This window comes from Sebastes umbrosus, chromosome 16 (genome assembly GCF_015220745.1).
Source record: "Sebastes umbrosus isolate fSebUmb1 chromosome 16, fSebUmb1.pri, whole genome shotgun sequence".
NCBI lineage: Eukaryota > Metazoa > Chordata > Actinopteri > Perciformes > Sebastidae > Sebastes > Sebastes umbrosus.
In genome coordinates, this window is record NC_051284.1 from 27,360,881 (window position 1) to 27,380,168 (window position 19,288).

General features: G+C 39.1%; 2 protein-coding genes across 3 annotated transcripts in view; one reads left to right on the forward strand and one right to left on the reverse strand.

Annotated features, from left to right (window-relative positions):
* alms1 (ALMS1 centrosome and basal body associated protein) overlaps window positions 1-19,288 on the reverse strand; it is a 71,294-nt gene that overhangs the window by 43,311 nt on the left and 8,695 nt on the right. The window contains exon 3 of one of the 2 annotated variants that reach the window (XM_037796727.1): window positions 582-701. The exons of the other annotated variant lie outside the window; for it this stretch is intronic. The gene's annotated coding sequence lies outside the window, so the exon portion shown is untranslated. The remainder of the gene's footprint in view (window positions 1-581; window positions 702-19,288) is intronic. 2 annotated transcript variants of the gene reach the window in all.
* LOC119504537 (nanos homolog 1-like) lies at window positions 15,168-17,477 on the forward strand. Its single transcript, XM_037796747.1, has one exon. It carries the CDS (start codon window positions 15,356-15,358, stop codon window positions 16,016-16,018), a length of 663 nt encoding a protein of 220 aa, XP_037652675.1. The 5' UTR covers window positions 15,168-15,355; the 3' UTR covers window positions 16,019-17,477.

Here is a 19,288-nt window from a genome sequence, read left to right on the forward strand (position 1 = left end):
GTCTGTCAGCATGCTAACATTTACTAATTAGCACAAAACATGAAGTAAAGCCGAGGCTGATGGGAATGTCATAAGGCCGGACAACGCCGTGGTAGCAACCTGTCAATCACAAAGTAGCCACGCTCTAAAGCATACCCTGCTTTATGGTCTATTTGACTCTAAATGGGACCATAATTTACTAAATCAACATCATGCTGTATTGAAGAAGACTTGAAACTAGCGATTGAGACCATAAACTCATGTTTACAATGTTTACTGAGGTAATAAATCAAGTGAGAAGTAGGCTCATTTTCTCATAGAGTTCTATACAATCAGACTTCTTTCTGCAACCAGAGGAGTCGCCCCCTGCTGGATATGGCAAGAGCCATGCAGCTAAATCCTAAGGCTGATAATGGAATCACCAAAATGCTTTTGTTCGATTTACTTTACCATTTCCATGTACTGTACAGTACTTAATTCACTTATTGTATTAACTTATTCCTTTTATGCCTCACAAGCTTCAGATTTAATGTTCCCCTCTTCCCTTGATTGACTGAAACCACAACAGATGAAACAGAAAACAGAAAATAACTACACATGACCTGCATGTGGAGTTCAGCCATTAGGTGAAAGCAGATAGGACGCCATATGGACAACTTCATTCTTGTTACGCCCGATACTCCACTTTAACAGGAATGTAGCACTGCTGTCAGACCTTTGATCTAAAAAAGAAAAAAATCTGCTTTTAAAACTTTTATTTATCCTGGGAACTGTTTTACAGAGCATACTGAGTATGTCCTCACCAACACCCTGCCTCACTTTCAGCATCCATATTTGGAAATTTCAAAATCACATACTGCAGCCGCAACGTGAGGAGCTCCAGGAGCATTTTTAGAGCTTTGTTCATAAAATTTTAAGATCTGATTTAAAAAAAAAAAAAGAGGTTGATATTCTTGTGGCAATATTTGAATATTTGAAACCAGAAAGAGGGAATAAGGGTTAGATTCATGTATGAGTTCCCAGATATATTACTTTGATATTGGCCAGTGGTGGTCCACAGCTAATAAGATGCAGGTTCCTCACTGAAAACATACTGGGAAGCAGTGCACACACCCAAAAACAACATTAAACATGGGCCATCACAAAAAAATCTCAGTATTGGCCTTCAAAGACCGTGTTGGAGAAATGAAGTATATTACTATGTAGCTGGTTGCTCATCCAGCATGCAAGAAACCTGAGAAGGCACCATTTTCCTGTGATGAGAGTTCAGTTTTGTTGTTATCTAAACAAGAAAAACCCACATGGAAGCTGATTTTTCCTGTTTGAACAGCAATGAAAACATCTGAAAAGCCACGCAGGTGAAAAACAAACACACACACACACAACGGGGTGAATCCAGCCTGCGACAGTCGGGCATGATAATGTGGAATCCCCTGATGATGATGTGTGTGTGTGTGTGTGGAACCAGACTCCAGTCTTGGCCCACAGTAATAAGATCAGCCTGTTTGGGCCCGACAGGCTGAGCCTCTCTCAGGGTGGCCCATCTGGCCAGCGCCCAGGCCCCGGCGCCAGCCACCGACTCCACTGTGCGGGGACCCATCTGTGGTCCTGTGTGGTATCGACCATTACACTGCCAGGACTGTCCCAGTCTGCACATGGGTCCACTGGTCTGTGTGTGTGTTCTGCAGATGGGACAGTGGGTCAACTAATACTGTAGCAGCAAATCACTCTCAGTGATTGTTTTAACCTGCCGGAGGTGAACAGATGGGCTGGATTTACAGCAGCAAGATGTTTCTGGTGTCAGGTGAGTTGTTTGATGCAAGAAAGCACAACTGGCAGAAAGTGGAAAAATTGGTAAAATTCACACAGTGTAAACTGTTTTAAGGTGGTTCAATTTAAAAACATAGGTTCCCCTGCTGCCGTGAAAATGTGAGTTAACTGAACTGGCCATGGCTAATTAATAATAATAATAATAATAATAATAATAATAACAATAATAACATGGAAAAAGTGAGCATGGCTCACACACCCCGGCTCACTGCTTGACCCTACTAAAGTAGGGCCAAAGGTTTTTCCCTTTTGGAAAAATTTCAGAAATTTTGGGCACCCTGGACTTTTAACCCCCAAAAGGCACAACTAGACCAAACTGTCAACCATCATACCAAATTTGAAGTTCCTAAGTTAAATAGTTTTCGAGTTCTGCTCCGGAAACTAAAGTGTGACACGTGAACAGACGGAAGGACGGACAGACGGAAGGACGGACACGCGGAGCGCTAGATACCCCGACTACGTTGTCGCGGGGGTATAATAATTAGGTCAAAGTTATCTTATGAGTTGTGAAAATGTAAAACTTAGTTAACTTAAGATATAATGTTGAATAAACAACTGTTCAGCCACACTGACAAAAGTTACAGATTTGCTTTCCATTTACATTTTGTCAGTTTGAAGAGTTAAGGCCTTTGCACACCAAGACTGTATTTTTCATCCAAAATTGTTGCACGTTTAAGAATAAATACGGCCTCACGTTGTATCAATCACGTTTACACACTGACTCCGAAACCTTCGTCCATCATTATTGTTTTCGGAAAGGTTCGATCTGCGTTACTTCGCATCCGTCAGAGTTGTTTGGCCACTCACAGCCACGTAAATGCAAACGTCATCATCAACGTCGTCTCCCAGCACAAAGCACTTTACGACAAACAAAGTAAAGAATACAGAGATGCAGAAATTGAAGGTAGATTGTGGCAGAACAGCTTGGAATTGGGGACGATCGCAAAACAAAGGATGTAGGAAAGATTAGACAGTAGTGATTGTGCTCTATAGGCAGCTAAACGATAGCTTCTAGCTGTCATTCATGAATACAATAATAAAACGCATCATGCTCAGTGTGCAAGGTTTGGATGGCGGATTAAAAAAAACGCATACAAAAAATACGGACTTGGTGTGGAAAGGCTTTTAGTTCCTATTTGATGGAAGAAGCCACTTTGAGTTTGTAAGACTACGTGTCTTACCATGCGTCTCCCAATGACGATGTCAAAGTATAAGTGTAAGAGGGACTGAATTCATAGTGGTTCGCTTTGATTTCATTATCATGAAAAGAAACAACCTTGACAGCAAGTTTCCATCATGTTTGTTTTCCTAAAACTACAAAAAAGAAAGATCATTCTCCTGTACGTGTGATACGTCACTGCTTATTATTTCAACACAAAACAGATATGATTGGAAGCTTGCTCAACTAGCCTGCATTAATCACCCTCACTGTCAACTCTATCAGGTCCTAAACCTCAACACTCTGAAAGCCAAACACCAACAGCTGGTACAAATACAGTATCAGATTTGATATGGTGAATATATAGTAGAACACATGTGCGATGTAAGCAGCTAACCCCAAACGTGTTGTATCTGTTGCCCAATAAGTGTATAGTTTCTTTGTAATTCAGTTTCAGGGAATTGAGTGCGAGATGAGAGAATGCAGACATGACAGCAGCTGCAAAGCTGAAAGATCGCAAGAGACAGCCTGAGACACATCTGTCTCTGAGATCTAATGGTGTGTGAGGTACAAGTACATGGAGTTTACTGCACATTACTATAGCAGCAGAGCATAAACAGGGCTGTACTCTGTGAGGAGAGGATTTTAGTACGGAGCAAACAGAGTATAATATTTACAGTACATCAGAGTCGATCAGTTTGAATCACTTTGGTCCACATTAAAATATCTCAACAGCTATTGGATGGATTGCCATGAAATTTTGTACAGACATTCGTGGTGCCCAGAGGATGAATCCTATTGACTTTGGCAATCCCCTGACTTTTCCTCTAGCGCCACCATGAGGTTCACATTTGTGGTTTTGAGCGAAATGTCTCGAGAACTGTTGGATGGATTGCCATGAAATTGATCATAGATATGCATCAGCCTCAGCTGTTCTTTGTCTTTAGTACTAATAGCAAATGTCAGCAAAATAAAACACTAAACTAAGGCAGTGAACATGGTAAATATTATACCAGTTAAACATCCTCATGTTAGCCATGTTACTGTAAGCATGTTTGCATGTTCTCATACACCGTTCATAGCTATACCTACGTAAAGTAATGCGCTGTAATTCGTATATATGTATATCCCACAACATCAATTTGTATGTAATCCACGTAATTGTGAACCCGAAAGTATAAAGAGCGACAAATACCACGTAGGGAGGAGGTCAGGGTGGATGGGTGGGTCCAAAAACACTGGACTTATCGTACGGGAGTCCTACTTGGGCCGGAGTCGATAACGTTACTCGCTCTTGTCGCCGCCTCTCTCTCTCTCTTGCTTCACCACTCACTTCCCACGCCCACACTCTACGCACTGGCTCTGCTGCAAATGGTTGTAGAGAGGGACATTTACATTTTCGCGTCAGACACCGTAGCTCTCCAACACGCTTGGCATACGGTAAAAGCTTCAGTTGGTTGCAATCTCCTCACCTCACTGCTAGACACCGCCGGATCCTACACACTGGACCTTAAAGTTACGCCACTTCCATAGTTATTTTAACCCAAACCACGATCTTTACCTAAAGAATGTTGTTGCCTAAACCTAACCAACCTGTTTCCTGAAACTTTATTTTGAAAAGGCTGTATGCATATAACGAGCGGAAATTGACACGTGCATCACGTGTTGCTGGACATTCGTAGGAAAACGCAAGTTAAGATTTCATATGAATTTTGTATGTTGTATGAGGATACGTTGCACAGGCAGGCATGCTGACGTTAGCATTTAGCTCAAAGTACAGCCTCACCTGTTTTTTCTTATGGATTACTCAAAATAGCTACAACCATACAGCTATCAAAATGTACAAATTATGTAAGAGTGTAGTTGGCATATACTTTTCATATTTCTGAGCCGTTATTTCCTTTTTCTTGAGGTTTGCTGAATAAATGAATCTTAAAACTATTCTCTCTGCAGATCATCTGAGGGATGCTTCACTTATTATTCAATCTGCAGCCTACCTAATGTACAGCACTAGGACAATGAGATCTCACAAGGGAACATTGTGAAATAATTTAGATGGGTCCTATCAAACCTTTTACCTTTCATATACACATTCACCACTTTATAGCACTATGTTACAACCCATTAAGCTCCATACTACTGCATATATTTTAGACATGGGTGGCCACAGTGGCAATTAAAGCCCCGGCAGTGCTAGTGTTAGCATTATGCTCCAACCATAAAGTAGATGCACATATCAGCATTGTTTTAGCAAAGGTTATTTCTACCGGGCGAAAATACTACAAGTAGACTTCAAACGCCTCGCAGTCCACTCGCCTGGCTGCACAGTTTAAAAGCTCGACATGGTGTGTGGGACAATGGCGGCTCTCGAAAGCATTGTGGTAATCAGGGCCGATGGAATTTTCTCTGCATCATTAAAAAGGGATTGGTCCGCTCACTGCGTTCATGGGAAGTGCCGTTAGTTAACCCAACAAAGGTGCTCTGGCTGTGGACCCCCAGAGATGAAGGGCATCGCAGGGGCTCAGCGAATCTACCTCTAATCCTCTCGGCCCCATTGTACCGATACACTCTAAACCCTTTGACCACTTCCCGCTCTAATCTCCACAGATTTGGGTGAGTTAAACAAGTTTCTGATCCGTGGGCTCACAACTTCCCTCCTCCTCCTCTTCCTCTTCCTCCTCCTCTGCTCTCCTCACTTTGGTGACAAGTTTAGTTACAGCAGAGTTTTTTATCCATTATTTAACAGTAATAATAGATATAATTTATACCATTTTAAGACCTTTTTAAACCAGTATTATATTATAAATACTTTTCAGCCAGTCAGTTAATCAATTAGTCGACTGACAGAGAAAATGTATCGGCAACTGTTTTGTTTATAGATTTAAAGTCATTTTTTAAGCAAAAAAATCTCCAATATGAGTATTTTCTGATCTTCTTTATCTAATGTGATAGTAAACTGAAAACTTTGGGGCTTCGAACTGCTGGTCGGACAAAACAAAATTGTTATTTTTCTCTATTTCCTGACATTTTATAGACCAAATGAATGGCAGATTAATTGACAATGAAAACAATTGTCAGTTGCAGCCTTAGTGTCGTTAGAATAAATAATTAAATAGACAGATAGATAGATAGATAGATAGATAGATAGATAGATTAAAGAAAACGCTATCCGTAAAAATATGCTTTGAAGGTAATTTAATTATAAGAGAAACTGTTCGGGGATCATCAATATGCAATCACTGTTCTCCTGAATATTTGTTTAAACATTAAAAGCTGCTCTGGCGACTTGAATATTGAATGAAACAATGAACAAGGGAGAATATTTGCTACATAAATTATTTAAACGATTAACCAACAATCAAAATAGTTGCTGATTAATTTTCTGTCCATCGACTAATTGATTAACCGACTAACAGTTTCAGCTCTAATAGAGTGCTACAGGAATGAGTCCTAAAACCCAGAATTGAGTTAGCATTTTAGCACTTCCAGTTTCCTCGTGTCAAAGTCAATGAGTTTTTTGAATGAGTTTTTAGTTAGATGCCTGAAATAAGGTCTGTGATGCTTTAATGATTTGCTGTACGATATAAAATACGTCAGTAAATATGTCTTAAAAAAGGCGGTTGCTAAATGAGACTACTAGACGTCATCATGCTAACATGTCTGCATTTACAGCCTCGTTGTGGTCTCATGCGACTGTGGCGTTTAAAACGTTAGCTTTTTACTTCTGGTGATTGCATTCACACTTCAAAAATTATAAAAGTGGTGTTCATTTGTGAAGATTATCTTGTTGAACAAAACATGTAAGTATCATAAACGTTTGTTTGTCACAGAGCTTATTTAATATATATATATATATACATATATATATATATATATTTATATGGAAAAATCCCATTAGCTTTTTGTGGAGGGAATGTTAACATAACATGTAAATCAAGGGTTAAAAATGTCAAAATATTCACACAAAACATTAATATTAATGTGCACATTTAGGTTTTCCTGGGTCTCTATCTCCATGGACATTAATCCAGTTCCCTGACAGTTGCACCACTTCCACCATGTCAAGAGGATATTGTGTTTATGTGTGTGAATACATGAATGTGTATAGCTGCTGGGAGGAGGAAGAGGGGTGGAGTTTTTCGGGTAAGTAATAGCAGTGAGCCGGTGGTCGTGACAAAGCACTTGACAGGCCGAAAAGCACCCCCTAATTTTGGGTTGACCTTGGCTTGTTTAGCATTCCCTATTGCTGCTGGTGACGACGACACGTGTCTGGGGTTGGGTTGACTCTGGGAGCAGAAGGTGTGGGTGTGTGTGTGTGTGTGCAGATGGACGGACCGTTAGGGATGCAGTCCTATATTCCCCAGAGAGGAGGCAGAGGTCAGGGATCAAAGCCCCAACTGACTCCCCACCCAGCTCTGTGTCTGGGGACGTACAGAGATCCAGAACGAAGCGCTGCTGCCGTTGGACGCATTATGCAGTTTGTGCAATTAATGCAGCGACAGGAAAGGCAGGGGTCTGCATGAGCGGTGGGCTGTTTGAGTCTCTGAGTGTGTATGTTTGCATTGAAAGGAGTGTTGTGTGTTGTAATGAAGGAACTAGACCTGCAACGATTACACGATTAGTTGTCAACTATTAGATTAATCGCCAACTATTTTGATAATCGATTAATCGGTTTGAGTAATTTTTTAAGAAAAAGTCTAAATTCTCTGATTCCAGCTCCTTAAATGTGAATATGAGGACGTCATCTTGGGCTTTAGAGTCACTGATGGACATTTTTTCACTGTTTCCTGACATTTTATAGACTAAATAACTAATCGATTGATCAAGAAAATAATCAACAGATTAATCGACAATGACAATAATCATTATTTGCGGCCCTAGAAGCCCTGGTTTTGTAAAACAATGGAGCTATGAAGAATATGATATATCAGGCTTTGGATACACACACAATAATTGTCAGTTGGATCAATTCATTGTTGGTTTTAGTCTTTTCATGGGATTTGCTAATAGTAAGAAAAGTATATAACCAATATATATCCAACCTGATGTCATAGGAAGCATTATACGCATGTCATGAAAACGCATTTTAGCCTCTTCGCGTGTCATTTTTACGCCACGAAACAAAACTACGGTAACGGCCGCAGTTTGGTTGAGGCAGCAAAACCACAACAAAGTTAGGTTTAGGAAAAACATCATGGTTGGGCTTAAAATAAGCACGTAAACTACGTAAAATACATACAGAAACATAACACAAGTATGGAAAACACGTCACAAACGTCACTAATGTAACATCAAAATAACTCAACAACTTGAAATTTCAATAACAATCAGAATTCGTCTTTATGTATCAAAAAGACCATTAGACAACGGCAGCACATTCAGAATTATGTTGGAGAACAACTGAGCACATTATTACACTAGTTTCCAGTTAGTTGTAGAATTTCAATTTTTCAATTTTAAAGGATAGCCTTTACACACCGGCAGCATTTTTTTCTTGTGTGATTAATTTGCACGTCAATATATTTTTTCAAACCGTGTTTTTAGTCACGAGTACTTTCAGACAGAACATGAATATTACGCTGCGGAAAAAACAACACTTTTTTTCGGCACAAGGTCGATTTTCTGAGCTTCGCACCGCAAATGAAGCCATCAACCAATCACGTTGTGCTGAACAGGTTGCGTTGCACCTATATATATAAGGATTGCTAATAGTAAGAAAAGTATATACCGGTAACATCCAACCTGATCTCATAGGAACGTGTATAAATAGCACAACATTATACGCGCGTCATGAGAACGCCTTTTTGCGTTTTGTGCATTTGTACGCCTCTTTTTGGACATCATTTTTAGGCCACATAACAAAACTACGGTAACAGTCACAGTAAGGTTTAGGCAACAAAACCACTTAGGTTTAGGAAACTTAAAATAAGTATGTAAACTAAGTAAAATACATACGGAAACATCGTAACATAAGTATGGAAAACACGTCACAAACGTCACTAATGTAACATCAAAATAACTCAACAACACTTTGGGACACAAACACCGGTCTCCTGGTTGAAAGTCCTGTATTTCTTTGGAATATCAATGATGTTAAGCTGGATAATATAGACACCTCTCAGTATAATGCAATACATTATTCAAAACAGCAGCACAAACAACCTCAAAAATGACCATAATTTGAATAAACACGTCTCTAAAACACTTGATTAGACTGCATTAGTTTTAGCTATAGGTGTACCTGGGCTGTTTGTGTCTGTGAGTGTGTATGTTTGCATGGAGGGGAGTGTTGTGTGTGTGTGTATGTGTCTTGTGCCAGACTGTTGTAGCGTGCACAATGTAGCAGTTCAGCTGGCACGTGCCGCACACACACACACACACACACACACACAGCAGAGTCTAGAGAGGTCTTTTAATTAAGGGATTTGTTAATTTTCTATTCAACCTGACAGTGATGAATGGGGGAGCAGAGCCTGTCCATCTCAGCCTCGGCTGTTGGGCAGACAGAGCTTCCTAGGAGGCCTCGGGGTGCGATCATCACACTCTGTATTCACACATGGAGATTTTTAACCCTTTGGACGCCAGATTCACTGCATTGACTGGAGCTGAAAAAAACAAACCAACCCAACTAGACGTGATTCCCACTCTGTAGCATCCTGTGTGGGGGCCAGATAGCACTGAGAAGTAAACAGAGTGAAACAATGGCCACACATTGTGTGAACAAAGCTGCTATTTGGCTACGACGGAAGTAACTCTTTGACTCAGTATTGTTATCTTGGCTGGTTTAAGCTTATCATGCACTCTTTTTTAAGTGCCTTTAAATACATAAAATGTACATAAAACCTTTTATTGCTTCTTGCTTCCTCTCGACTTTGAGGGGAAAAAACAAGAAACTGCTATTAGACAACTGCAGCACATTCAGAATTATGTTGGAGGAGAAGTGATCACATTATTACACTAGTTTCCAGTTAGTTGTAGAATTTATATTTTTTTATTTTAAAGGTTAAAGACTGGCGGTATTCTATATTTTTCTTATTTTCAACAAAGTCCATGAAAAGACCAAAACCAGCAATGCTTTTAGTCCCTCTCTAGAGATGCACCGATCCGACTTTTTAAGTCACGATACCGATACAGATACCTGGGCTTTGTGTTTGTGTTTAATTAATAAGCTGTATGCCTCACTGTGTGGAAGTGACTGGGATCATGCTTTAATGTGTAAAACAACATCAGGCTTGACTTAAACATTATTTTCCTAACTAACTAACTAATGTGTCATTTGCGTATTATTTTTACGCCACACAACAAAACTACAGTAATGGACGCAGTTAGGTTGAGGCAACAAAACCACTAAGTTAGGTTTAGGGAAAACATCATGGTTGGGCTTAACATAAGTACGGACACTAAGTAAAATACGTACGGAAACAACGTAACAGAGGTACGGAAGATATGCCACACACATCACTTACTTACTGTAACTTCAAAATAACTCAACACTTGTGCAATGCAATACATTATACAAAACAGCAGCACAAACTACAACCTCAAAAATGACCATAAGGTTGAATCAACACGTCTCTAAAACAGTTGATTAGACTGCATTAGTTTAGCTAGGTGAACCTAATAACCTGGCAACCGAGTGTATATATACCTACATATAGGCAGAACCACCAGGCACGATGAAGCCGCGTTTAGTTAACTCTTTTAAATCTAAATTAAAAACTGTCTTGTTTCTCTGTCTTTGATTTATTTTCTCTACTGCACTTTAGTTTCCTTTATTAAATTTGGGGTGATTTATTACTGCACTGTAACTGAAACTGCACTCCCTGTTTATTATTTTTTATCTTATCTTTTACTTCTTTAACTACTTTGTAATGTTTTTAATCTACTTTTCCTATAGAGCACTTTTTGAAAGCATTTAAGATGCCATACAAATACAAATAAACTAAGCCTTGACTCTTATATTAATAATGCCAGAAATCCATCTGTAAGATCAGCTGCTGCCCTTTATCGGGTCACGGCACTCTGAATGAAACTCTTCAAATGTATAGGTGGATGTATTTCATATTCAATATCAATACTTTCTTTGTTGCTGCCAAACACATTTTGCATTAAGAGTAATATAGGCACCCTGAAGCAGCACAGCCACATGTCATATTGGCCCCAATGCAATTTATCTATTGTGATTTGGCAGCCATTCATCTTTTAAATGCTCTCTCATGATTTCCTTTGTGCATGCAGAGCCGGAGGTGACCTTGAAAATGGACCATGTGGTGTATTCTGATGATAATTTATTCTCACATACAAGAAACTGTCTCACTAACATGATTTTTCTTCATGCTTTGTGCCGTCTACACTCGATGGGAAGTTTTATAGCAGCAGCCGATGTATTCTCTTTTTAAACAATCCATTTTAGGATTTACAGGGTCATGCAAATTTTGGATTTAACATAAAATTCAAACCTTTTGTAACACCAAATACAGGTCTCTTACCTCAGCATTTATATTGCTTGTACACAAACCTAAAAACATGCTTATAAAGTTGTGATAATTAGTGTAAAAACAACACTGAATCCAGAAGTAGGAAGATAAAACTATGGATTTAAGTTTTTACATAAATTTCCCTGAATCACAGGGTCATTTTCAGAGTCTGTGAAAGACTGATATTGATTTATTTCGTCAATGAAAACCCCCACACTGGTGGCGAACTGGATCTTAGCTCCAATTTAAAAATATAAGACATGCAAATTACTTTTGTCTCAACTTTGACTGCCTTTAATATTTCACTTGAGTGTCCGACAAAAATAGTAACATGGTCATTGTCCCTGCAGTCAGGTCAGTTATCAAGCTCTTTTTTTTTTGTGAGCCTGTCTTACTGAGCTTTAACTGACACACACACACACATGCGGCACACTCCGTTTTAATGCATATTAATGAAGTTAAACGGCCCGCTGTAGAGAGGAGACAATGGAGCAGAGGAGGGCTGGTTGTGAGCACAAAGCCGTGGACTCAGGGGAAGCAGAACAGGTGCAGGGAGGACACGGCAGCTTCACGTGGAACGACTCACTATAGGTTCATCAGTGCAGGAAGGGATCGGTTAATGGGCTCAAATGCAGGATGCAGATTTTTTTTGTCTGTGGTGTCACTGCACTTTGTGTCCTAGAAATCTCCTGTATAAGAATATTTTTGGTTGATGAACTTGAGCGCTTTTTTCTCTTTGTTTCTTCTGTCATTTTTATTGCTACTCATTCGGTCTCCTAGGGCCGTCCTCGACCAAAGAGATTATTAGTCGACTAACACTCATACTATTTTGTCAACAAATCGATTAGTTCGTTTAATCGACAGATCTGTAAAACTGAGTTTCTCCACAAAAAATCACACAAAAGCACCACTTTAAATTTAGTGTTTACCAGAGATGTGCTCTAAGGTTTTTGGAAATAAGTCATTCAGCATGAAAAAGGCCTAAAAAATGACTAATCGACTAAAGAAATCTGAGTCGACTGAGACCAAAATGACTGATTAGTCGACTAATTGAGTAAGACGGAGCGGCCCTACTGTCTCCCCATTTAAAAAACTACATTGTACCTTGATACAGTGTTTGGTCACTGTAATCATTCCTCCTCTAAATACTGGCCATGAAGAGACCCCTTTCTAATGTAAGAGATGTGGAACAAAATCTACAGGAAAATGTGAACCTATCTTTTAAGACTATTCATAATCTAAAACGCCTCATAATCTAGGGTGTAGGCCCAACTTTTAGTAGCCGGTGACACCCTAAAACAAAGCTATGTCTATGTGACTCCTTGCAAGGTATCCTCATACAATGGTTCGTATGATATCTTACAAAAAGTTATTACTCATTTTTCGTGCGTTTCCTACAAATGTTCAGCAACACGTGTCAATTTTCATGCATACAGTCTTTTCAAAATAAACTTCTGTCTTCATAGGAAACAAAACTACTAGTTGGGTTTAGGAAAAGATATGGTTTGGGTTAAAATAACTACTGAAATTACATGACAAATAAGTCAACGTTGACTTCTGGTTTAAAGGGACACGAACAGCAGTCTCCTTGTCGCTCTTTATATTTCCTCACGATTACGTCGATTTTGATTTTGTGGGATATATGAATTACAGTGCATTACTTTTCGTAGGTATAGCTATGAACAGTGTATAAAAACAGCCTGCTCCTCGTCAGATCGTTGTTGTGATACGTGAATCTTCATTCTCAGATTATTTTATCTGAATAGTGTTTATAGTCCTGCAGTGGGGAAATAATCCAGTGGTTCACAAGAAAAAAAAAAATATTAGAAGAAACAAAATAGATGTGGATAAGCTGGTGAGAAACTGAGGTGCCTCACAGGAATTGTTCCTATTCTGCATGTGTTTCTTGATCCAACCTGATCTGCAAACACCAGGTGGCACGTTTTTGTTTATTGTCTGTAATGTCAGGGGAAGCAGAAATAGACTGCAGTTGCAAACAAATCTTTTATCTGTATTGTGCCAAGTTATCCAAAAATATTTAAAGGGAAACTCCTTTATTTATTTATCCATTTATTTCAATCCTTGTTTTCTTAATCTTGTTTTAGCTTTTGCAAGTAGTTAATCATTTTAAAAATATATGACTATTATTTTCTTATTTTTTGTCCCTCTTTTGTCTTTGGGCTTCGTGACTCTGCGATGACTTGCTGATGTTCTTATATTTTAGGAGGATGCATATGTATTGATATTGTATCATGTGTCATTGCCCAATATCATGATATAATATTAAATATTATAAAATTAAAATAAACAGATTTATTTAAAGGGAAATTCCAATGATTTTACACACAAAGAACAGTTTAGTAATCATAGTTAGTACCACTCCACCTGTGAAAACAGTTTTCTAATGTTTTCTGTGGCTCTAAAAGCTTTGTCAAGTCTGAGAAAATAACCCTGATGATGTAATGAAGGCTTTCTGAGCTTAGGTTAGACCACTATCTGGACCTAAACCACATGTTTAGGGTGAGAGGTTATGAGAAAAATGTACGATCCAGTGTTTTTGGAGCTTAAGCCAAACTATGTTCAAACAGTCAAGGTGTCGCGGCCTCTGCTGCATCGATTTTGACGAGGGCTGTCAAAGTTAACGCGATAATAACGCCAAGGAGGCTAAATAATGCTCCAAACTTACGCTAGATTTTTTGGCCATTTTCAAAGTGGTCCCTTGACCTCTGACCTCAAGGTTTGTGAATGAAAATGGGTTCTATGGGTACCCATAAGTCTCCCCTTTACAGACATGCCCACTTTCTGATAATCACATGCTGTTTGGGTCAAGTCATAGTCAAGTCAGCACACTGACACACTGACAGCTGTTGTTGCCTGTTGGGCTGCAGTTTGCCATGTTATGATTTGAGCATATTTTTTATGCTAAATGCAGTACCTGTGAGGGTTTCTGGACAATATCTGTCATTGTTTTGTGTTGTTAATTGATTTCCAATAATAAATATATACAAACATTTGCATAAAGCATATTTATAATATATTTTATAAGAGTATTAAATACTTGACAAATCTCCCTTTAAGGTACATTTTGAACAGATAAAAAAATGTAGGATTAATTTGCAATTAACTATGGACAATCATGCGATTAATAGCAATTAAATATCTTAATCGATTGACAGCCCTAATTTTGACTGTTCCTTTTTAAAATCTGTTTCTTGCAAGTCCCCTAGCTTCATGGAAGTGTAACACAAAAGCAGTGGAGGACCTTTTTAAATAAACTGTTTTTACTTCTGCTGGCATCAAACAAAGCATCACGTCTATTTCTGTAAATTAAAAACCTTTTATCACCTGGCTGTAAATTGAATAACGGTTGTTTTCTATCAAGTACACACCAAAAAGCACTTGTCAAAATAGCACCAATGATTAACTTTACCCTATATGGGTAGAAAACCACCCAAGACAAGAGGTGGAGAGGAAAATAGACATTTGCAACTAACAAAATTGACAAAACATAAGGGCAAAACAACCTAATAATAATTCTGAGAAGAAACATATATCTGTTTATCTCAACCAACAGGAAAGATAATTCTCTTGCAGCACAAAGAGATAGTCTTTCCGTGATAATAGTCACATCCTGGGAGGGGAAACTGCTTTTCCTCAGCTCAGTAACTCCCTGCTCTGCTCTGCTCCTATGGGGCAAAAGAGAGATAATCAAGTTGAACCAAACCACGCCTCCCTGTTTTATTCATTCTGGGGGCTTTATCAGCAGCCTACATGTTGACTGCTCTGCATACTAGACCCAGCAGAGAGAGAGAGAAGAGAGTCGAACCACCTCCACAGACTACCCATGCTGACAAACACACCGCCTTTTCTCCTCTGTGGACATTAAAACTCTGCAGCAGCTCCAGTCAGGATGGATTTTTTAGACAGCAGCGGCTCTCCGTACGACAACACCTTTAATTTTTGGAACGACTACCTCGGCCTGTCGACACTTGTGGCCAAAAATAAGATCAACAGCCCTTCGTCCTGCAGCCCCAACTCTATCACCGAGTCCCTTAAAGCGACTCTGGGCTTGGAGGACGACTCCCTGGTTTGCTCCTGCGTAATTGGACACGGCAGAGACAGCGATGGACACGTGGACTCCTGCTGCTCACCACAGATCTCCATCTATGATCTGAAGGAGCACATCTCGCTGCTGAGGCCCTACGAGCACCTTACTGGGGATTCACCGCTGGGAGACAGAGATTCACCCCCGTATAGAGGGAGCTTCACCGGCCTGGATCTGCTCTCCATGGACAGGAGGCGCAAACAGACTCAGAGGGGCAAACCGGAGCCCAAGGTGTGCGTCTTCTGTCGGAATAACGGTGCTCCGGAGGAAGTTTACGGCACCCACATCCTGAAGACAGCAGACGGAAGAGTCCTGTGTCCGATCCTCCGGGCGTACACCTGTCCTCTCTGCAGTGCCAACGGAGACAACGCGCACACCATCAAGTACTGCCCGCTTTCTAGAGACCAGCCGAGCCAGAGAGTGGCAAAGGGAGGCAGACCCATTGGGAAAAGGATGAAAATCTTCTAAGCGAGGAGATGAATGAAGTTTGAGTTGCACTGTATATTACTAGTGTGTATGGCAGTGATTTTTTTGCCCCCCCATTTCATGCACAAGACAAGTCTGGAGAGATTTTAAGAATTTTTTTTTGTATGTGCTTCATTTGTAATATCTTATCTTGCAACTCTATGGCAAGGCAAGGCAAGGTTATTTATATAGCACATTTCATACACAGAGGCAATTCAAAGTGCTTTACATATATAAAAACAAGATAAAAGAACACAAAGTGCATAAGATAAAAAACAAATAAAAGAATATTAAAGAAAAAAATTAAAAGGATAATAAAAACAATCAAAAGACAGTAAAGTGCAGCATTTGATCAATTAGGAAAAGCGTCTGAGAACAGTTTTTGGTCTTGAGTCTAGATTTAAAAGTGGCCACTATTGGTGCATCTTTGATCTCATCTGGAAGTTTGTTCCACAGTTGAGCAGCGTAGCAGCTAAAAGCAGCCTCACCATGTTTCCTTCCGACCTTGGGTACTACTAATAGATGTTTTCCCAGTGACCTTAGAGGTCTAGTAGGTGTGTACTGCTGAAGCATATCTGAGAGGTAATTTGGACCCTTTAGTGATTTGTAAACAAGCAGTAGTGTTTTAAAGTCAATTCTGTGACTTACTGGGGGCCAGTGTAGGGACTTAAGTACTGGAGTGATGTGATCAGTTCTTTTGGTTTTTGTTAGAAATCTAGCAGCTGCACATAGTTTACACTTGGACGCATTACGCGCAATATCTCCCCCCCTTCCCAGCACTCTTGGTGATCAAAGATGAACCAAAGTAAACTGTACAGATCGACCTGTGAATGAACACCTTCATGCTGTTATAATCAGAAGTTGCTGTTTCAAGAAGCACAGTGCCAGAGCAAACAGAACCTGTGCATGTCTAGGTGCCAACATAAATGAATATGCAGCACTCCTGATATGAGATGAATGTTTAGTCCCGTTATTGGCCCCATGGATGTAAGAGGTCTTACCAGAGGCCATGCAAGATATACTTCTTTATATCGAGCACAGTTTTTCTACCAAAGGAATACACTTTTGTATTGAAACTTAGCCTAAATTTCTGTATTGTTTATATGTTGGATGTCTTATGTGGTTTTATGTGGATAGTATTTTGCAGATTTCAACTGAATGTAAAACAGTGACACGCAGTTCACCTACATGCTCTTCAAGTAGCTCCAAGCTCTCATTATTAGTTCAGTTTCCTGTTCAAAAACACAGATGCTGAATATTTTTTTGTTTTTTTTCACGTGGAAGTATATTCCTGCAATTCTTGTAAATGTATAAAATAGGTGAACGATTTTAGCAATGAAAAGCCTGACATTCCAAAGTCTTTTTCTGTCAATAGAAAATGTTTTATGTACTTATTTTTACCTTATGTATCATTGGGAAATATATTCACTGTAAATGACTCTGAATAAACATGTAATTTGCATTTTTCTTTGACTATTTGGGACTACAACTGATTTTAATATACCACAAATCACTCACTCCATCATAATATGACTGAATATGTTATTTTGTGTTAAGATTATTTTGTCACACATCACTGAATAAGCATTTTCACAACTGTATTTCTTATGAAAACATCTGAAATAGTCACACTGACATGTGATGCAAATGCGCCACCTAGTGTTCAAAACCTTAAATTACAATAGCCTTTATTAAAAGATCTCCACAGGACTCACATATTATAAACACTGGGTAGTAACGGAGATAGTAAATTAATTAAAACCTGACAATACTTTTTATGATTAATGATTGATTGATTTTAGTAGGGCTGTCCTCGACTAAAGAAATTCTTAGTCGACTAACACTCATACGATTTTGTCGACAGATCTGTAAAACTTGAGTTTCTTCACAAAGAATCACACAAAATCACCACTTTAAATGTTGTGTTTACCAGAGATGTGCTCAGAAGTTTCTTGGAAATAAGTCACTCAGCGTGAAAAAAAGCATAAAAAAAACAACTAATAAACTAAAGAAATCTTAGACGACTATAAGACCAAAACGACCAATTAGTCAACTGATCGACTAAGAGGGGGCAACCCTAGGTTTTAGCCATGTGAGACAAGATCAGGAAGGTCTTTTAAAGTCAGCTCTTATCAGAAAAGTATTTGAAACTATATGACTGGTCCTGATGTGCGTATCCTCACATATCTGGGACTGACAACTTGTGAAAAACTTTCCTTCTCAATGGCAGTAATTAAAAACAGCTCCTTTTACCCCAAAGTCCAGGCATGTTTGCATGTTGATAAGTTTAGTTTTCTTTTTAAAGTCATGTTTACATGCAACACTATCTCAGTTATCAAGCATCAAATGTTAGTATGGAGAGATGGGCCACCAAGAAACAATAAAAAGTTTTCCTTCTTATATTTCAAATGTTATATATGATTATTCACAGGCCTTGTTAGGGAGAGTTTCTTTACTGAGCAGAGAAAAACAGAAGATGAAACAACCCTGTCATACTTGGAATAAGGCACTGCAGTTGAGTGTTTTTTAAAAGGCATTTCTTGGTGCTGTGAGCAAGAAAAATCTCATATTGTTCACTCACTGAGAACTACAACTGATGGCTAAAACACTCAGGCAGTCGCACCAAATCCCTCCCGCTAAAAGAGGAGGAAAACGATTTTATTGTGTTTTTTGGTGAGCTGTCCCTTTAAATGTTAAACAATCAATGAGATTCATTGACCTCTATTGGCAACTACTGAGAACTGCAACAAGATAAATATATAGACCTTATCCCTCTCTACGACAGTTAACAATACACAGAGAAATGTGCCAAAAGTTGGGTGAGTGGAAGCCCAGTATTCATGTTTAACCTAACCTGACCTAATGGACCTTTAAGCTGCCTTTAAATTCTATATTCAATTTATAGAAGTCTTTGGATGTGACTGATACAACAGGCCTTTTTCACAGCAGACATTTTGACTAGTCAAAACAGGAAAAGCACGGGTGTTACTAATAATATTAATGATGGCTGAGTTCTAGTGATGGGCAAAGCAGTAGTTTTCAGTGTGCTGAATTACTAGAAGATTCAGATTTTAGTATCAAGGAGAGTGGTTCACCCGGAAACACCATGTTTTCCATTTTACTCTTTAGGATTTAGGAATATTCACAGACCTTAAGTTCTTCCTTTTGTGCAAACAAAAGACTGCTTGTGGGCATATTTTAGTAGAAAGCACCTTCTAAATAAAACTGTTTGCAATTAGATCTGTGGATTCCTGTGAGTAACAATACCCTATT

Excerpts from the sequence above, each read along its gene's own strand:
- LOC119504537 (XM_037796747.1), top strand. The coding sequence starts at position 15,356 with ATGGATTTTTTAGACAGCAGCGGCTCTCCGTACGACAACACCTTTAAT.